General features: G+C 34.6%; 1 protein-coding gene across 11 annotated transcripts in view; it reads right to left on the bottom strand.

Annotated features, from left to right (window-relative positions):
* The window catches only part of LOC145694661 (uncharacterized), a 392,660-nt gene that overhangs the window by 244,318 nt on the left and 129,125 nt on the right, over positions 1-19,217 (bottom strand). For 4 of the 11 annotated variants that reach the window (XM_081771115.1, XM_081771114.1, XM_081771113.1 and 1 more), the window contains one exon: positions 11,519-12,604. The exons of the other annotated variants lie outside the window; for them this stretch is intronic. In XM_081771115.1, coding sequence (XP_081627241.1) covers positions 11,791-12,604 — 814 coding nt within the window. In that variant the 3' untranslated portion in view covers positions 11,519-11,790. Of the gene's footprint in view, positions 1-11,518; positions 12,605-19,217 lie in introns of those variants that run through there. 11 annotated transcript variants of the gene reach the window in all.

Below are 19,217 nucleotides of genomic sequence, written 5' to 3'. Positions count from 1 at the left end.
TTCCCGACAGCGAAATTGCGAAAAAGTTTAAGATGCACAAGGATAAACTTAGATACCTAGTTACATATGGACATACTTCAAAAAAGAATTGGCAAACGTGGTTAAAATAGGGTCCTTTCTTCATCAACATAAAATAGGTTGATGAAGAAAGAAAAAAAAAACATTAGAAAACTTTGTAAGCATAAAAAGTTTTGTAAGAAATGACGTGCTCCCAGCACAGTTGGCATTCATGCGTTCTATTTCTCTTGAACTAGAACAGTATCTCTCCAAATATCAGAGTAATGATCCTCTTCTCCTTTTATGTTCACTGATCTGAGTACTATGCTTCGACACGTGTTGGGAAGAATTATAGAGAATCAGGTTTTGGAGTCGGCAAATACTAGTAAGAAACTTCTCTCAATTTGAAGAATATAAAAAACCTGAAGACCTTCCGTGCTGTTGACATTGGATTTACATCCTCAGCAGCTTTAAAAGGTAAGGTAATGAAAGATGGGAAAGTTCTTCAGTTCCATGGAGACTGCAGAAAATTCCTTGTTGATATATACAAGAAGATTTTTGTCAAAAGCCCTCTTGCTTTCAAGTGTGTTAGAGGTTCCAGCTACTTCAATTCTGCAATTATGAACAATTCGTCTATTAAGACTTATAGGGTAACTGCTGTACTAGAAGTTCTAGTTAAGGTAAATCAATTATCTAGTATGGAAGCTGATATCGCAAACCGAGACTACTTAGAGCCCTATTACATTAGGCCACTGGTTGCGCAACTGGTCGAGAAACCAGTGGACAGAGCACGTGGCGGGGCATTGAAATATACAGAGCCTATTACACTAGGGCAAATAGTGGTGCTACCAACAAATCGGTGTACGGCTGGTTGCGAGCTCAGCAACTGCCCGGGATCCACTAGTGGCGCGGGACACACTTGGGTCATTGTTCTTAACGTAGCGTATTACACTAGGCCACTGATGGTGCCACAGTAGCAGGTTCAAAAGTTGTCTGATCATCAGCGCTCGCTCTGTAACTCATATATTGTCACTCTGTGTAGTGTTCTTCGATTAGAGAGAAAATGGCAAGTGACAATGAAGGTGGTGGCGGAAATGTAATGAAGAAAACCAGAGACAGGGTGTCTACTGATACTGGAAATACTTGAATAATACTGGAATTTAATTTTGATACTGGAAATATTGGAAATATACTGGAACTTTAATCCACATACTGGAAAAATCATGAAATACACAAATATCATTCTTTATAATCTACCCTGTATTTTTGAACTCCAAAAGTCAAAGGTAGTAACAGTCGTGCACTAAAACCAGAATAGAATAATTATAATTATTTATACAAGTTATAATATAACTTAATAATACATTTACATAATACAAATAATGCTCTTGGCTCACTGTATCAGGCCTCCGAGCAGGGTGTCTACGGGCCTGAAACAGGGGAGGTCATTTCAGACTTCGCTTGGGAGGGGCAGCTTTAGATTATAAAGAATGATATCTGTGTATTTCATGACTTTTCCAGTATGTGGATCAAAGTTCCAGTATTTCCAGTATCAAAATTAAAATCCAGTATAATCCAAGTATTTCCAGTATCAGTATCCCTGGTTTATAATTTATTTAAATGATTTGTACAATTTAAAAATCGATGGCTATATTCAATTATTTGCGGAATAACTATTATGGGTAAAAAAAATGAGAAAAAACTTATATAAAACCGAAAATAACATTAAATAAGGTAAATCAATAGTTTGAACAAAATTATTTGGTTCTAAATTTAACAAGAATGATTGGCCAACCTCAAAACTTTGTTTTTAAGATATTATAATTGTGTTAATATTATACATTGTTACTGTAATGCAATTAACCCTTAAGGGATCCGGGGCTTTTGGGCTATTTTTTAGACTTTCAGTCAAGCAGCTACTGCATCGTCACTATTTATCCTAGGATCATGGTTCATACCTCATTCTCTTCAGAATGGAGCTGGCTTTCAAATGGTACTATTTGCATGCTCATACCATATACCAGGAGAGGGAAAAGTGATGTCAAAGGGAAAATTTCGAGGGGGGAATTTTTTCACATTTTTGGGCCCCTCTGGAACGGCCCTCTGTGAACGTAGAGATCTCAAAAAAAATCTGAAAAACTGCACTTGGTAGACTGAACGTGTGTGCCAAATTTCAAGTTTCTATCTTGAATACTAAGGGCGGGGAGAAATTTTATCAAGAATTCCCACAATGCCCCAAATTACCGCAAAATACCATGATCTCAGGGAAAAAATTTCCTGAGACATCTTTATATAGGCTAGGACTATAATCCGCCAATCATTCTCTTCAGAATAGAACTGCCTTTCAGGCGGTACCATCCACATGTCTCCATCATGTGGTGGGAAAATCCCGGAAAAAGGAATTTTTTTGGTCTAAAATATCCCTTTTTTCAACTTTTTGCCCCTCTGGACCCCCCTGTTTTAACGCAGAATTCTGAAAAAAAATCTATTAAATACTACTCGTTGGACTGAATGTTTGTGCAAAATTTCAATCTTCTACGTGCAAAAATAAGCCCGCCAAAAAATAATGAACATAGGCTTAATAAGAGAAAATATATATTTTAAAATTATGACGTCATCACCTCCTATGTCTCGACGCAGGAAGGTGTGAAACCATACGTAAGGTCTTCTACAATGGCTCTGGACTTGAAAAAAAAAACCGGACGAAAAAGCTCAAATAGAAGAGTTATAATGCAATGTACCATGAAACACCCGTATGGTACAAATTGTACCATCGGATCCCCAAAGGGTTAATGAAGTTACGAATCAGAATTATTTAGCTGTAAAAATTTATGAACACTGAAAGTGGACATCGAATATTCAAAATGTAACAAAAGAATTTAAGAAAATTACTGTATAAATCTGTACGATTAAGAGTCTGTTTAGAATTAAAGGTTTTACGTATGGTGTATTACTAAGGCTGCCAGACATCCCGATTTGACCAGGACAGTCCTTTCTTTTTAACTCGTGTCCCGACTTTTTTAAGACTGCAAACAAAGGAATAACTGTCATGGCAATTAATTCATCCTTTTTATTGGAAGCCTCGCGCTGTGAACGAGCTACTTTTCTTTCTCTGTGTTTTATCATTTACCCGTCAGACATTAAACATCATGTGAACAGTATAAAGCACAAAAATGTGAGTGATAGTGTCCTACTCTTCCCTGACAGCGTTTTTTAGAAGTGAGAGTTTCGGTGAAAAGGAGTTCAAAATTAGCTGCCACAAAAGGGACGTTCGCGTACAACATCATAGGTTCGATCCAGCTGCTAGTCATCCAAGTTGTTCATGTCCCACTAAGCAAATATCGCAATGGTACTGTCAAATTAGGTTCTACCCGAAAGTTTAATTGAATATGTTTTATAGCCTTTTGGTGTGTATGACTCAGGCCGGAACAGGGCAAGTGGAAAGGACCTTAAAGATTAATTAAACTCTTTTTGTGCGAAGAGGAGAGGAAGATAACCTAAGAAAGAGACATGAATTATTTGCAACATTTGAAAATGCAAAATAACAATTTAGCCATTTTACTTCTTCCCTACGCTCCCTCTACTATGTGTCGTTATAAATGGTACTTATCATGTATAATGAGTGTTAAACACTAAAATAAAAAAAAACGAAAGATACGGAGGGACAAATCTTACAATAATTTTATGGCGATTGAGCCCAAAATACTCCCAGATAATAAAAAAATATATATAAAATTTGTAAAGGTCAATAAATAGCGACCAATATAGACTTGTTTTCTTATGGACTGAAACAACATAGATGTACAAAATTTGCATTTTGGGTTCACCAAGCGACTTTCAATAGTCTCGATTTCATGCTGTAAAAACGTGATAGCTTTATGTATTACGCTTTTATTCAGAATACTCTACAAGTCTACAATATTGTATCTTAAGTTGGGACATGCCTACGAAACACATATGAAACCATTACAAATTCAGCAAAATAATATAATAAGAATTTGTTTAAATAAAAATAAAGAAAACAAATTGGAAGACCTATAAAGGATGTTTCAAAACAACACCGACAACGTTTGGGAGGTGATTCCTGACACCAAGATAAGACAAAAAGTATAAACCAACCTGGGTGCACAAATGCTTCCTTTTGGAGTTATATGCTGCCGATAACATGAAAAAAAGAACTTTAAAGGCCTAGCTCCAAAACTATGGGAGCTACTGTAGTTGGTTCAAGACTCCACTTAGGAATATGTGCGCCACCCAAAAATATGTTCCACAATGCTAAGGTATTCACACAAAAATTTTTATAGAGGGAGTTTGGCTACAGGCAAATAATTTGCAGTACTCACCAACTACCTCCATAAAAATTGATACGCAAGTACCGCAGGATTCTGAAACTTGAATATTTGGATAGGGCACATACTAGTTCCTAAGTGATGTCTTGACCCGACTACGGTAGTCCCATAGTTTTGGAGCTATGGACCTTTAAAGTTCATTTTTTAATGTTTTCGGCAGCATATAACTCCGAAAGGAAGCATTTGTGCACCACTGTTAATCTATATTTTTATCTTATCTTGGTGTCATGAATCACCTCTCAAACGTTGTCGGTGTTGTTTTGAAACACTCTGTATACAGAATGTACAGTTTTAACCGTAGAAAAATTATACGCAAAAACTATACTTTTATACGCAGAAAAATATGAAAACCAGTGGAATAAAATAACATACTGATATGGAAAGAGAAAAATAACTTTAAAAAATCTGAAACAGTAACAATATCACAAAACCTAACTCTTTTTTGCTCCAAAACTTTGTAATAATACTACAAACGAAATTAAAGAAGAAACAATATGTATAGATTCAAAAAAAAAAAAAAAAAAAAACTAATTCCTAAATGGAAATAAGAAGGCGTTAAGAAGGCGTGTTTAAGAAAATATTTGGCTAAAATATCATTCAAAGAGTTTAGAGTGTCAATTACTGAGGTGTTTTAATTAGGACAATATTCGACTAAAATATCATCTAAGAGAACTTAGTGGGCTGAAGATCACGCACAAGCGAAAGCTTCTGGCAGAACCAACCATTATAATTATAAAAATGGGAAAGATTTGCATCATAAATTGGGTACGTTTATATGTTAGTAAAAACAGAAATATATGGAAGAGGTAAATATTTTAAAAGGAGAATTTCTGCCAAGATCTGGAAATGAACCTCCTGGATTATTCACTGTCTCATAATTGTTAAAGTTGAATACCTATAGGTTTATGTACCAAGGAAGTGATTCCTGTCAAGGCCTGGAAACGGGCCTCCTGAAATTTCGATGTCTATCGACCAAAGACTGACAGGTTACCAATTTAAATCGTGTATCTACAAAATTTATACGCAAACATCTACGCATGTTCTTGTGTTATGTTAATACATTGTTAGAGAATGTTTATATAAAAATATAATAAATAAATAAAAATTAATTAATTAATTAATATTGGCATAATACTTTAGATTCACAGCAAAGATATTACTTACTGGTATCATGTAAATTAACATTCTAAAACGCAGAAATATTAACATTTGTGCAATATTGATCCTGTCCAGAAAAGAAAAAGCATTTTTCAGAACACGGTCACTGCAAGTTCTCAGCAGATAATGTTTGCATTTAGAGCCATAGCCAGATTGAAGTTTACAGAACATCATTTCGAACACCCTAAAAAACTCTTACCATGTATGTTAGTGTTAGGACTGATTGGATTGAAATTTAATGTCCCTTTCAGCAGCGGGGGTTTATGAGACGTGGTCGTACAACTTAAAATAGAATCCGAACTAGCGTCTCCCATGTCAAACACTCCAATACTTTAAAGAATAAATTTTCATTTTGAGACCAAGACGGCTAATCGTTAGCGAGCAGTGAGGCAAGGTATAAGGATGAAAACTTTACTAAGTTCAGGCCAGAAAATTCACAATTCGTAAGTAAAGGTCATAAAATTTTTACTCACGGCTGACTTGTCGTAATTACGTATTTCTCCTGGAAACATGTGATGAGTCGTGTACAACTAATGTAGTATTCGTTGTTTGACGCTAATAAAGATGATGTAATCGCGCATTTTAATGATGATATAATAAGTAATTTCCAGCTTTTATCTTGTGGAATTTTATTTTAATTTTGGTCAACTGGAAATTTTAGAATAGACAAAAGAAGTCTTCAGAAAGTCAGCCTAATAAGCAAACACGAAATACATTGCTCTCCAATTGAAATTATACTAACATTTGAAAAAGAATTAGAACCATAATATAGCCAAAATATGAAAAAAATGAAATCTTCGAGTTTTACATCCCACGATTATGCCTGTTAGGCTAAAGGAGACGGTGATAAGAAATGGATGAAATGGTGGAATGAAGAAAGTGGGAGGAAACGGGAGAACACCGAGAAAGCCCACAAGCATGGTGTTTGTTCACCACAAAGTCCATACTAGCAAAAAATATGAAGTACTTACATTACACATAAATTGTAAATAAACATGTAATTAAGCGCAAAATAAAGAAACTACAATTATTTGAAGTATTTTAGGAATTGATCCATACAATTAGTTCATTGTTTTAATTACATCGCGAAAAGTACTTATTAGTTCGAGTTCACAAACTGTACCGCCAAAATTAATTACTGAAAACCTTTCAACTGACAAATGTTTCGTTTTTCTGCAATATTAGTTGAAAGCCTAATATTATGATTTCCTACCAGTGATTTATCTACACCCCCTAACACCCCGCCATTACCGCCCAAAAATTTTCGGAAACCCTCGCGGAAAGAAATTCCTTACACTCCCCCAACTAGAGGGCTGCAATATTAAAAAGATTCACTTTTGCGCTCCCTAAAGCCCTCCAGGACTTTGTGGAAAATATTTAAAATGATCATATCTTTAGGCAGAACGGGAATTCCCGTTCTATCTAATCTCTGGAGATAGGGAATTCTATTCGAGGAGGAAATGTTTAGGGAAATGTAGCACCGAAAAACTTAACTTCTAGCGTGTTTGTATGCAGATCACAACTCATGTATAAAATGGTTGTAGTTACGAGGGCGGGAACTAAATCCAAGCGATGAAAATGCAAGGAAAATTCTGACGAGGGCAAAATCCAAGGAACAACATCACAGAAGTATATATTGGATGTACCAAGGCAAACCCTATATGATTATTTTTTCCCCTTCAATTGTCATATATTATAAAATGTTATCTGTATTTTTTCAACTGAAATAACTTCATATTTCTTTTAAAATGCTGAAAACTCAAATAAAACGTAAAAATGTTATAATAAAAGGCTGATTAGCTTTAATTACTTTCACACTATGAAAATTTCTGATTATTCCTATTTATTATACCTTTAATACATTTGAAATACGTTAGCATATTACAGTAAAACCATTCATTTTAATTACGGAAAGTAACTGTGATGCTATTTGATTTTAAAAATGTCGTTCTTGTGTGCTTGCATATAGCAGTCTTTTATTTTGAGTAATGTATAAATACTTATTTTAATTCTCAAAAACTGATCAAGACTTTTTTTTTTTTTTTAATAGCAAAGATCAAAAATTGCCGCTCGACCTATTCGAAAAAATTTAATTTTTTCATGAATGTTTTCCCTATATCAGGGTATTTCAAAACCACAATTAATTATTTTTTACAACATCCCAAGGCGACACAGCGGCTGACGACATTTTACGTTTTTTTTTTTTTTTTTTTTCGATTTTAGGCGTTTACGTTGTTTTGAATCAAAATCTATTTGTCCTACCAAATTGAAAATTGTTGGACATTTCCTACTCGTGCAGAGCTAAAACTTTGATCTCTTAACATTTTTGGCTGACATAATTGAAGGAGGTGAAATCAGAGTCTACAGTAGCAACACTTTTGGACATTGAAAACATGTTTGGGAAGAGGAAACAACTGACGTAGAGGCCTGAATTTGTGTGTGCATGTAGTCCGGGGTCATAAGTAAATACGCAAAAATTTTCAGACATGTAGCTGCTTCCAAACGCCTGAAAAAATCTTGAAGTTGGGGAATTAGGCCAATTTATCATGTTTCACTGTCCAATATCTCCAATGGACCTGGAAGAAAAGTTCTGAAATTGTGGGAATAGTTAGTCCTTTGGTATACCATAACCAATACAAAGCGCGTTTTGTGTTTTTGTGCAGAATGTGGGTCAAAGTATTAAGTAATGACGTCATACTCTAGGAGGTGTTTTGTTCATAAATTCAACTGGAAATTAGTTGTTGTGAAGTAAAATAAAGTACGATGAATCGTTAGTCCAGTCAAGGTTCTCAAGCTCGTTCCTTTCCTCTAGTTGTAACACTGTCTTATCACAACCACAGCAGCACTGGTGAAGAATGCCGCTATCAGCAGAAGGCGAGGAAAGTCAAAATGCACACTTGACAAAAAAGACCGTAAGTACTCCTTGCTCTTGCTGCTTGCTATATGAATGATATTCAATCATGTTTATTCTTGTTTTAATTGTCAACACATGCAGAAGACTGTTGTCCTTTCGTTTAATCTACATTCCCAAGTCAGTGAACACTTATCCGCTGTAAACAGTGACTGCGGAATGTAGATCAAACGAAAGGACAACAGTCTTCTGCATGAGTTGACAGTTAAAACAAGAATAAACATGATTGAATATCATTCATATAGCAAGCAGCAAGAGCAAGGAGTACTTACGGACTTTTTTGTCAAGTGAGCATTTTGACTTTCCTCGCCTTCTGCGTATAGTAGCATTCTTCACCAGTGCTGCTGTGGTTGTGATAAGACAGTGTTACAACTAGAGGAAAGGAACGAGCTTAACTGGTATAACCACTCATCCTACTTTATTTTACTTCACAACAACAAATTTCCAGTTGAATTTATGAACAAAACACCTCTTAGAGCATGACGTCATTACATAATACTTAGACTCCCTTCTGATCAAAAACACAAAACCCGCTTTGTAGTGTGTTATGGTATACTAAAGAACTACCTATTCCCAAAATTTCAGAATTTTCATCCAGGCCCATTGGAGATATTGGACAGTGAAACATGCAAAATTGGCATGATTCCCCAATTTTACGATTTTTGTCAGGCGTTTGGGAGCAGCTACAGATCTGAAAAGTTTTGTGTACTAACTTATGACCCTGGACTACATACAAACACGAATTCAGACCTCTACGTCAGTTGTTTCATCTTCACAAACGTCTTCAATGTTAAAAAAAAAAAAAAAAAAAAAAAAAAAAAAAAAGTTGCTACTGTAGATCCTGATTTCATCCCCTTCAAGTGGTTGTAGCCAAAAATGTTAGGAGATCAAAGTTTTAGCTCTGCACGAGTTGGAAACGTCCAACAATTTTTAATTTGGTAGGGCAAATAGATGCTGAGATATTCAAAACAATGTAAACGCCTAAAATCGAAAAAAACGTAAAATGGCGTCAGCCGCTGTGTCGCCATGGGATGTTGTATATATATATATATATATATATATATATATATATATATATAGGATAAACATTCACGAAAAAATTAGATTTTTTGGAGATGGTCGAGCGGCACATGCTTAATCACTTAAAATGGAATTGACTCAACAGTCTTACGTCTTTTATTGGGTTTTCAGCATTTTTTTAAAGATGTTATTTCCGTAAAGTGAAGAATTTTAGATAACATTTTTGATGCGTAACAGCTGAAGAAAAAAGTATCCTTTTATTAGGCTGCGCCTATGTTTCTATCCCTTGAATTTAGTCTGTTTTGTCTGAATTTTCCTTGGGGTTAGTTCTATTGAATTTTGTTCTGCATTCGTAATAATATGTTCGGTAATTCTAACAGAGGCTTTAAGAAGAATAACTATTCTTCAAGTTTCATCATAAATTTTAGATGTTATTCTTCTTCTTTTTCTTGGAAAAATGACGACCATACAGTTTTTTATCAGCAGTTATTCACATCTATTTTGGTAAAGACTAATGTGATTTTTTTAAAAAAATACCTGTGGGCAAATGAAAAATTGATTGACTCAGTTGCAAGAAAGCCATTTGACATTGTAACTGAAACGAACATAAAATAAACTTAATTTGGTATAATATCAAATTATTTCACATCAAGATTTTATTCACTTTTTCAGTAGTTCATCTCTAACATGCTAAGAGTCGCAGTACGTAAAAGGTGCCACAGTTCACATCCTCAAGACATGTTTGGCCATATATTAAGTAAACAATGCAAGAGGATGCATAAGGCGACTCTTAAGAAAGAATGTTAGTGTTCTGTACAATCACAACTCCTTTTTCGGCATCACCTTATCAACTGATTTGTCTCATATACATATTTCTATACTATATGCAATAGTATCGTATATACTTCTATTTTCATATTTATGTTGCCAATGTAAATAGCAACAATACAAAATATCAATATCAATATTGAAATACTTGTATGATTTTTTGTAGTTTTAATCAAATCAGAAAGTCAGATAATCGGGGATAAGAGCCGTCTTACGCATCCTTTTGCATTGTTTGCTTAATATATGGCCAAACATGTCTTAAGGATTGAACTGTGACACGTTTTACATACTGCGAGAAACGGCGGTTTTAGCGGGTAGGCCAGGTAGTCACGGACCTACCCCAAAATTTTGAAAAAAAAAAAAATATATATATATATATAAACACTAAGAGATACAATACGAAGTAAATATATTTTTCACTTTTTATATTAATGGTAAATAATTATTTAATAAACAGCATTAACCACTACTGTAAAAGGAATTTCCTATTGTCAGTAATCAATCAAATGTGCATATGTATCCATACGCGAGGGAGCGGGCCTACCTAAAAGTGTAATCCTAAAGCCGCCCGCCTTTACATGTTTGAGGTAAACTACTGGAAAACTGAATAAAATTTTGTTGTGACATGACTTGATACTAGACTGAAGTAAGTTTGTTTTATCTTCGTTTCACCTACAATGTCAAACAGCTTTCTGCAACTGAGTCAATCAATTTTCCATTTCTCTGCAGGTAGATGTGATTAACACTGTTAATAACAGATCTGTATTTAGTCATTTTTTCGAGAAGAACAAGTAGAATAACATCTAAAATTTATGATAAAACTTAAAGGAATTAAAATAAAACATACAGAATCTGTTACAATTACTAAAGAAAAATTCTCTTGAAGAAATCTCTCCCTGGACAGATTTGTCGTCTAAAAATATTTTCTACAAAGTGCTGGAGGGTTTTTAGGCAGAGCGGGAAGACACCATTAAAGATCTTGCTATTTTGTTTTTAAAAGATTTTGAATTCTTGTTTTTAAGTGCCAATAGAATGACAACTTACTTTCGACAAGATAAATTTTCAAGCAAACCACGCAACGCAAGATTGAATGGACATCAACCTTTACACGGCTGTGATCGTCACAATAACGTTCGATCAATCGATAGCCAACGATTTCATCTCGACGTGACGCCAAGCATGAGAAAGTCGATGCTAATTGGCTCTGGCTGAGGAAGGAAATCCAATGCAATCGTTGCATCGACGAATTTTAAAGTTTATATATATATATATATATATATATATATATATATATATATATATATATATATAACACGCTAATTAAAAAGACGATAATAGTATACGACTTTAATGCAAGATTGTACCCTGCTCCAAGATTTTTTGAACCTCCCCTAAGTTCAAAATTCTGGATAAATCACTGTTCCCTACTATATGTGCCAGTAACTAGTAAAACTAAAACGAAGGAAACGAACATTATACTTCATTCATAGTATTCTAAAAGTCACTGACGATTCTAAAGTATTTAAATTATGAAGATGCTTGTGCTACAGAAGAACTCTTCTCACATGACTTCATGTGTGTTCGCATATTCCACTTCTGAGCAAATCTCTTCCCACATGAATCACACACAAATTTACGCACTCCAGCATGAAGTTTCAAATGCGTTTGCAAATTACTGTAACGCGCAAATTTACGACCACAAATCTCACATACAAATGGTTGTTCACCTGTGTGAGTTCTCATGTGAAGTTTAAGTGTAACACTGGTGGCAAACTTTGCACCACAAACTTCACACTGTTTTGATTTATTGTGATTCTGCGTATGTTGTGTAAAACTTAGTTTCTTCACCAATTTACCACAAACTTTACAACAAATGAAAGTGTCCTTGTGACTTTTATGAGCTTTTTTATGATCGTATAATTTTCTTCTTGAAACAAACTTCTTATCACATTCAGGACAACTATACTTTACATTTTCTGCATGTGTTTCCATATGGTCCTTCAACTTGATCCTTAGTATCTTTTTATTACACAATTCACAGTTCACACTATTCTCGTCCTTTTTATGAATAACACGAATATGTATGTTTCGTTGATTCTTATCAAAAAATAATTTGTCACAAATTTCACATACACAATCTCTGGAACGTGCATTAGAGTGTATTACTACATGTCGTTGCATGTAACAAAATTCGCTGAATTGTTTAGGGCATTGCGGGCACTTATATTCTCCGACATTATGCTTCTTCAACATATGATCCCGACGATATTTAGCATACTGAAACTTCTCTCCACATATAGTACAAGTCTTGTTACATACTTTTGGGATTTGGTCCTTAATTCTGAAAAATAATAAACACTAGTGTATAATCATATTTACTACAACAGAGAGAAAGTATACATAAAGCTATTCTATTATTCACTAAACGTAATACCTTATTAGAATCTTGTTTTCAACAGACCGTGCATTTACTTGTTTCGGATCACAATTGGAAATTTAAAACAAACTTACTAGAACTGTATAATACTCAATATTTTTTATTCGTTTTTTTACTGACACTTACACCCTCTTTTTCATTTCAAATTACTTATATTGTTTATCTTATCGCACATTGAACAGTCTAAGAGTTATTTGGATTAACTTTGTTCTAAATAAGTTTCATAACAAACATAAAAATGTGTTAATACTATATATAACAGAAAATAAAATATAGGTAAGGGTACATAGGCGTAAAGTAACCCCAGAAGATGAAAAAATAAAGTTATAAATTTCAGTCATACAAACTATACCGAAACGAAATCTTTAATTTAATATCTGAACTTTAAGACCAATAGGCTAAAAGACACGAAGGATTAATGAAAGTGAATAACTGAAATATTTTCTTTCACATTTGGAAAACGCCTGAAAATAAGTTTTAGAGATTATGAGACTTGAACCTACAATCATAGAAAAAGGGTTGGACCTACAATCATAGAAAAAGTTATACGCTAACAGCTACCCTACCAAGGTGAGTTGAAATTTAACTACTTGGTAAAAGTGTATATCTAAATCACTAACACAAAATACCCGATGATTCTGTGGCTTGTTTCTATTTAGATTTATATTTTTAAAATTGTAATTCGCTTCGTTTTTATTTTTATAGTGATTTTTTTTTGGAAGAATTTGTTTTCTTCTACACATTTCCAAGAAGACAAATTAAATTTTCTCTAATAAGAAGAGAGTTATTTCTATTTCAGTAATTTCTAAAGAGATGTGATGAATCTTTTGTACATTACTATACAAGCAAGGAATGTAATGTCAGCACGCTAAACGTAAAGTTGTTCCCCTTTCATGGATATGATCCGGAGTACTTTTTTGAAGTATGATTTTGTGACATTGAAATTCCATTGATGGTATGTGTCTTTGTTGACAAGTGCATGTGCCGCAAGCTGTTATACGAAATATAAGTATGGTGCCTTCCATTTTAACTCGGGCATAAAAATGTAAAATTGTACCATCACAATCTCAGATATTGTTGAAACTTTTTTTATAGCAACTAGACATGTTTTTAAGAGACACGTATTTTTTTTTTGTTTTGTCGAAAAAAAAATTCCCGCCAAGTAATGGGCCATCAAAGACGGGGAGTACAATTTATGAATTGTAGAAGACATGGAAAATGGTCAACTTCGGAGCCTCACCATTCGGCTATGGAGACAGGTAGAGTTATAATTCTTGTTGTGGTATGTACATAGGGATATAAATAAACTATATTTTATTATAGTTTGGTTTGCGCACGCGTATCTTTTTTGTACCTAAATTAACAAATGAACGTCAATTTATCTGAAAAGTCGAACTTCGCGAATTTTTACGAGCACTTCCGGTACGAATTTTACGATTTTCGCGGATCGTAAGACGAAACTACCCGTTTTCTGGAAAACCTTTTGTATCGCTTCTGTGTGCAACCGTTTTGTCGCAAAAAAATTCGAGAAATTGTAAAATTTTGAAAAATCGCCAATTTTGGGCGCCATTTTCTCGAAAACACCATCTTTTAAAATTCCGAAATTTTGTCAGGTGGATCAACCGTACATGAATAATAAACACACCAAATACCATTCTCGACCAATGCTTCATGAATTAACTGCAGCCTTTTAAAGTTAGCGAAGTTTCGTTAACTTTGATGTCACAGTTAGCAACACAGAGAACAATGAAAGTGCAATGATTTGATGATGTTTTTGGTTTACATTCATTAAATGAAGAATAAATGGTTTTCTTCACTGTTTCTTTTATTATTTTGATCAAGAAGGCTCTCTGAAATAGTAAAATGAGCCTCCTCCTACTCCTCCGTTTTCTTAAACCGAAACAATGTGAGGTGGAAATTACGATTACGAAACGCACAAATTTCAAGTTTACTTACTTAAAGTGGTCTTCGGAAATAAAACTTCACTGTTTTTTTTATTTATTTATTTATTTATTTTTATTTTTTATTTTATTTTTATTTTTATTTTTATTTTTTATTTTTTTTACATGGACCAATCATTACTTTGATTGGCGTTTTCTTCACTAATAGCATGTAACCGTGCAGGTGCTCCAATAGGTGTTGTCTCACTCACAACTCGTCCAGGAGTGGATCTAGAGGGAAGAAACTTTTTTATTTTATATATAAATAAAACCGATCTCAGAGTTTGGAGCTCTTAAAAGTAGCTTTAAGTAGCAGTATTACTACCACCACCACCCCCTTCCACAAGTGCGTCTTGGATCCGCCACTGCGTAGCACATTGTCGATAGTCACAAATGCTAAGGTCCATGTGGAAGCATAAACAGCACATTAACTTCACGTAATTCATGATTTATTCATAATATTTCTGCTACGCATCACTGGTTATCATACATATATGTATGTAACAAAAGTTCGTTTTTGCAGATTTCTTAAATCTACATTTTGAATTGCAGAAGTTCGATTTTGGGGGAAGCATGAAGTTAGTTCATGGTGACCCGTTACTGCCATAAAAACTTCGCCATGTTCCGAGTGCCAAAGATGACTTCGTTGAATACCAGTTACCGGTCGCATACTTTCCCTTTTTTTCTTCCGGAAGTCGTCGAATTCAGTTCCAGGCAACAGAATGAGAGTAATACCCAGAGTTTGTACTTGCACTATATTCACGAATTCTTCTGCGGTTTTAATACTGCGTATCTGTTTTCGCCTAAGGTTATGCCGCGTTCCCACATTCTTTACACCCCCCCCCCTCTATACCGTCGTAGAGACCCTTGCATGACCGGTTTCACTGCAAAACCTCTGCTTTATCGGACATGTCTGCATCTCGAACATCTGAAAGCGATTTTTAAAGTGGGATGCAGGAGTTTGGGAAATTGTAAACACTTATTTTCACGTATTCGAACCTTTTTCTATAACCTATATTTTCGCTTTTCTTCGAGTACTTTTAGAATCTTGTCTATGGCTATGAGTACATGAGCCGAATCGTGTGTTTTGTCGTCCCTTATTACAACAAAAATGTCAATTGTTTCATATTCCGGTGATAACTGAATTTCACTTTGCAGAATAACAGTCCAGTTTTCAGCGAAGTCCACATGAAGTAAAATAGAATTTGTATCTTGAAATTTTATACCATGTTTTTCGGTAGCAATTAATTCTCTTTGGATTTTCTTGATGTAGTCATGAATTACAATTCTTACAGTTAAACCAGCAATGTACGATACGAAAACAGAGAGTGGCACAGTTTTTTAACGAGATTATTGCTTTCCCATACGGTATACGTAACACTTTCATTTTCATCAGGATCGATAATTAAAGACTCCACACTTATTCCTTCCACTCCAGGACATTCACCACATTCTTGAAGAAGACAGTTGTCATTTTCTACGGATCATACTACTAAAAGAAATAGATCACTCATGACAGCTTCAATACAGGCTGCACCTTTGATTTGTAGCAACGCAGTAGCAGCTAACTTAAAATTTGCACAACACATACACACTTCCCTCGCAGGTTGCGGACTGACCCACTTTAGTCGAATACTATAAAATTCCGAGTGACCCATTCTTATGTTGGGATTGTTCTGTTTTAAAAAACAGTAAATTTCTTTGGAACGCGTAAGAAAACGTTTCGATTTTTTTTAACTTTTTGTCCTTTTTCGATCACTGTAATAACATCGCACTTAATTGAGACTTTGTCTGGAGCATCCCAAATCATCACTGAGGTAATAGTTCAGGCTTTTTGTAGATCATCAGAATTTATTGGATGGCCCTTTCAAGTAAACTTAAAATATGTGTTTCGTAATCGTAATTTTCACCTAAGATTGTTTCGGTTTAAGATAACGGAGGAGTAGGAGGAGACTTATTTTACTATTTCAGAGAGCCTCCTTGATCAAAGTAAAAAACAGTCAAGAAAATCTTTTATTCTTCATTTAATGAATGTGAACCACAAACATCATCAAATCATTGCACTTTTATTGTTCCCTGTGTTGCTAACTGTGACATCAAAGTTAACGAAACTTCGCTAACTTTAAAAGGCTGCAGTTAATTCATGAAGCATTGGTCGAGAATGGTATTTGGTGTGTTTATTATTCATGTAAAGTTGAACCATCTAACAAAATTTCAGAATTTTAAAAGATGGTGTTCTCGAGAAAATGGCGCCCAAAATTGACGATTTTTCAAAATTTTACAATTTCTCGAATTTTTTTGCGACAAAACGGTTGCACACAGAAGCGATACAATTTTTTTTCGGAAAGCTGGTAACCAGGTCTTACCAACCGCGAAAACAGAATTTTAAAATTCGAACCGGAAGTGCTCCCTCGTTCATTTGTTAATTTATGTACAGAAAAGATACGCATGCGCAAACCAAACTATAATAAAATATAGTTTATTTATATCCCTATGTACATACCACAACAAGAATTATAACTCTACCTGTCTCCATAGCCGAATGGTGAGGCTCCGAAGTTGACTATTTTCCATGTCTTCTACAATTCGTAAATTGTACTCCCCGTCTTTGATGGCCCATTACTTGGCAGGAAAATTTTTTCGACAAAACAAAAAATACGGGTCTCTTAAAAACATGTCTAGTTGCTATAATAAAAAAAAAAAAAAAAAAAAAAGTTTCAACAATATCTGAGATGGTGATAGCACATGCTCTGCCTGAATTGAAATGGAAGGCACCGTATATTCAAACAACATGCGACAGAGAGAAATCAAAGGACCGTGCAGATGTATTATTATAGAGTAGCGGAAATTATACTTAATTTTGAAGATCTCTTTGGCTTGGACAACTTATTAAGATACGCTTTTGTTAGTAAAAATGTAGGCTGAAGCCCTTGTTATGTAAGGCGAATATAAGCCACTTGTAGGTGATGGAAATGCATTTGGAATGTTAACCCATTATGCCAAACACAATCGAAGGAATTATCTGAATTAGAAATTAATAGGGGATGAATGTCTCTCATTATGTTGATTAATGGCTCAATTACTTAAACGTAGCAAGGTATTCTGAAGATTTGATTGACAGCAGAAATTAGTTTGATGTAGCTGCAGAAGATAATAACTGTTAAGATGAATAAGAATCCGACGAGCTGAGATTATTCGATTTTTTCTTTCTTTCTTTTCAGTGTAATTGGACGGTAAGATTGAGGCTTGATCTGGTCCATATTCTATTTTGAAAATTAAAACTTAGAGAATATAGGATAGAGTGTGCTTCGAAGAACTAACTTACAGAGATTAGCCAGGATATACAACTCTTCATTCAGTATTATGGATACTACCTGTGATGTGGAAGACTGCGAGAAGTGAAGAGTTCTTTAATATGGATCTAGTTCATTTATTAGAATGAGCTCTTTCACAATTACGTATAATCTATACGTATTAGAATATTCTGGAATACAATACTTCAGAAGCAACGGTGTTGTCAGTAAACAAAGGTACTGACGTGTTCAAATTATTAGACTCAACATTCAGTTTCTGAATATTTTACTGTTCTTACAATATTACGTGAGAAAATACGTTCGAACTTAGTCCAAATTACTGCTTTGTAACTGTTGTAATTTCTAGTGGGTGTGGCATATGCTTGTCAATATCAGTAAAACAAAAGCCTACGTGACATTCAAATATAATTACTATACAGTTTGTATATCCAAATTGAAAACAAAAAGTGAAATGGAATACTTACAAGAAAATTATCTCTTACACAAAGATTTATATTTCCTATGGAATCCCTTATTCTTTATTAAGTCTTTTATCCTTTGTGACATCCTATGTACGAGTCTAGCACATTTTGTTTTCAATTCAGCATCATGATACCACAAACTGTTGATTTTCTCGATCAACTGATGTTTGGTTGTAATGTGCTTCTTCTTTGGCTTTTCCTTCGTGAAGCTCCAAAGATTTTCAATCGGTTCATATCAGGACTGGTGCCCGGCCACGAAGAATATTAATTTCGTTGTTCTCGAAGAATTTTGTCACAGCTTTGGCCCGGTGGCATGGGGCTCCATCATGCATAAAGATGAATTGTACGTCACGAAACCAGACTGCAGTCTGGGAAAGCAGTTCTTCATGAAGAACTTGTACATATTGGTCGTGCTTCATTGTCCCCTCTACTATATACAGTCTTCCAGGCCCGAAGACAGAGATCACACCCCAGACCCTGACTGAAGTAGAATGCTTCACGGTTTATTAAAGATATTCCAACTTGATTTCCTCCCAGGTCGACGTCGCACATATTGCGAACATTCATCAGACACGAAGACACACGATTCATCACTGAAACACTATTCTTCAATCGTCAGAAGTCCAGTATTCTAGGTCTCGTGCCCATTCGAGGCGCTTCTTTGCCATGATTGGAGTAGACTAATCTGGAGTAGACTCTAATTTTTGTTTTCTTTCTTGACCGCGTGCTTTTATTCCTTCGGCATAAAGAATCCTTCGAAACACTTTCAGGCCAAATGTCTGCGCCATACTCAGCCATTTTT

Source organism: Thermobia domestica, chromosome 9, assembly GCF_964235325.1.
Source record: "Thermobia domestica chromosome 9, izTheDome1.hap1.1, whole genome shotgun sequence".
In the NCBI taxonomy this organism is placed as follows: domain Eukaryota; kingdom Metazoa; phylum Arthropoda; class Insecta; order Zygentoma; family Lepismatidae; genus Thermobia; species Thermobia domestica.
Note: the sequence above shows the minus strand (reverse complement) of the source record. Positions and strands in the feature narration are given on the sequence as shown.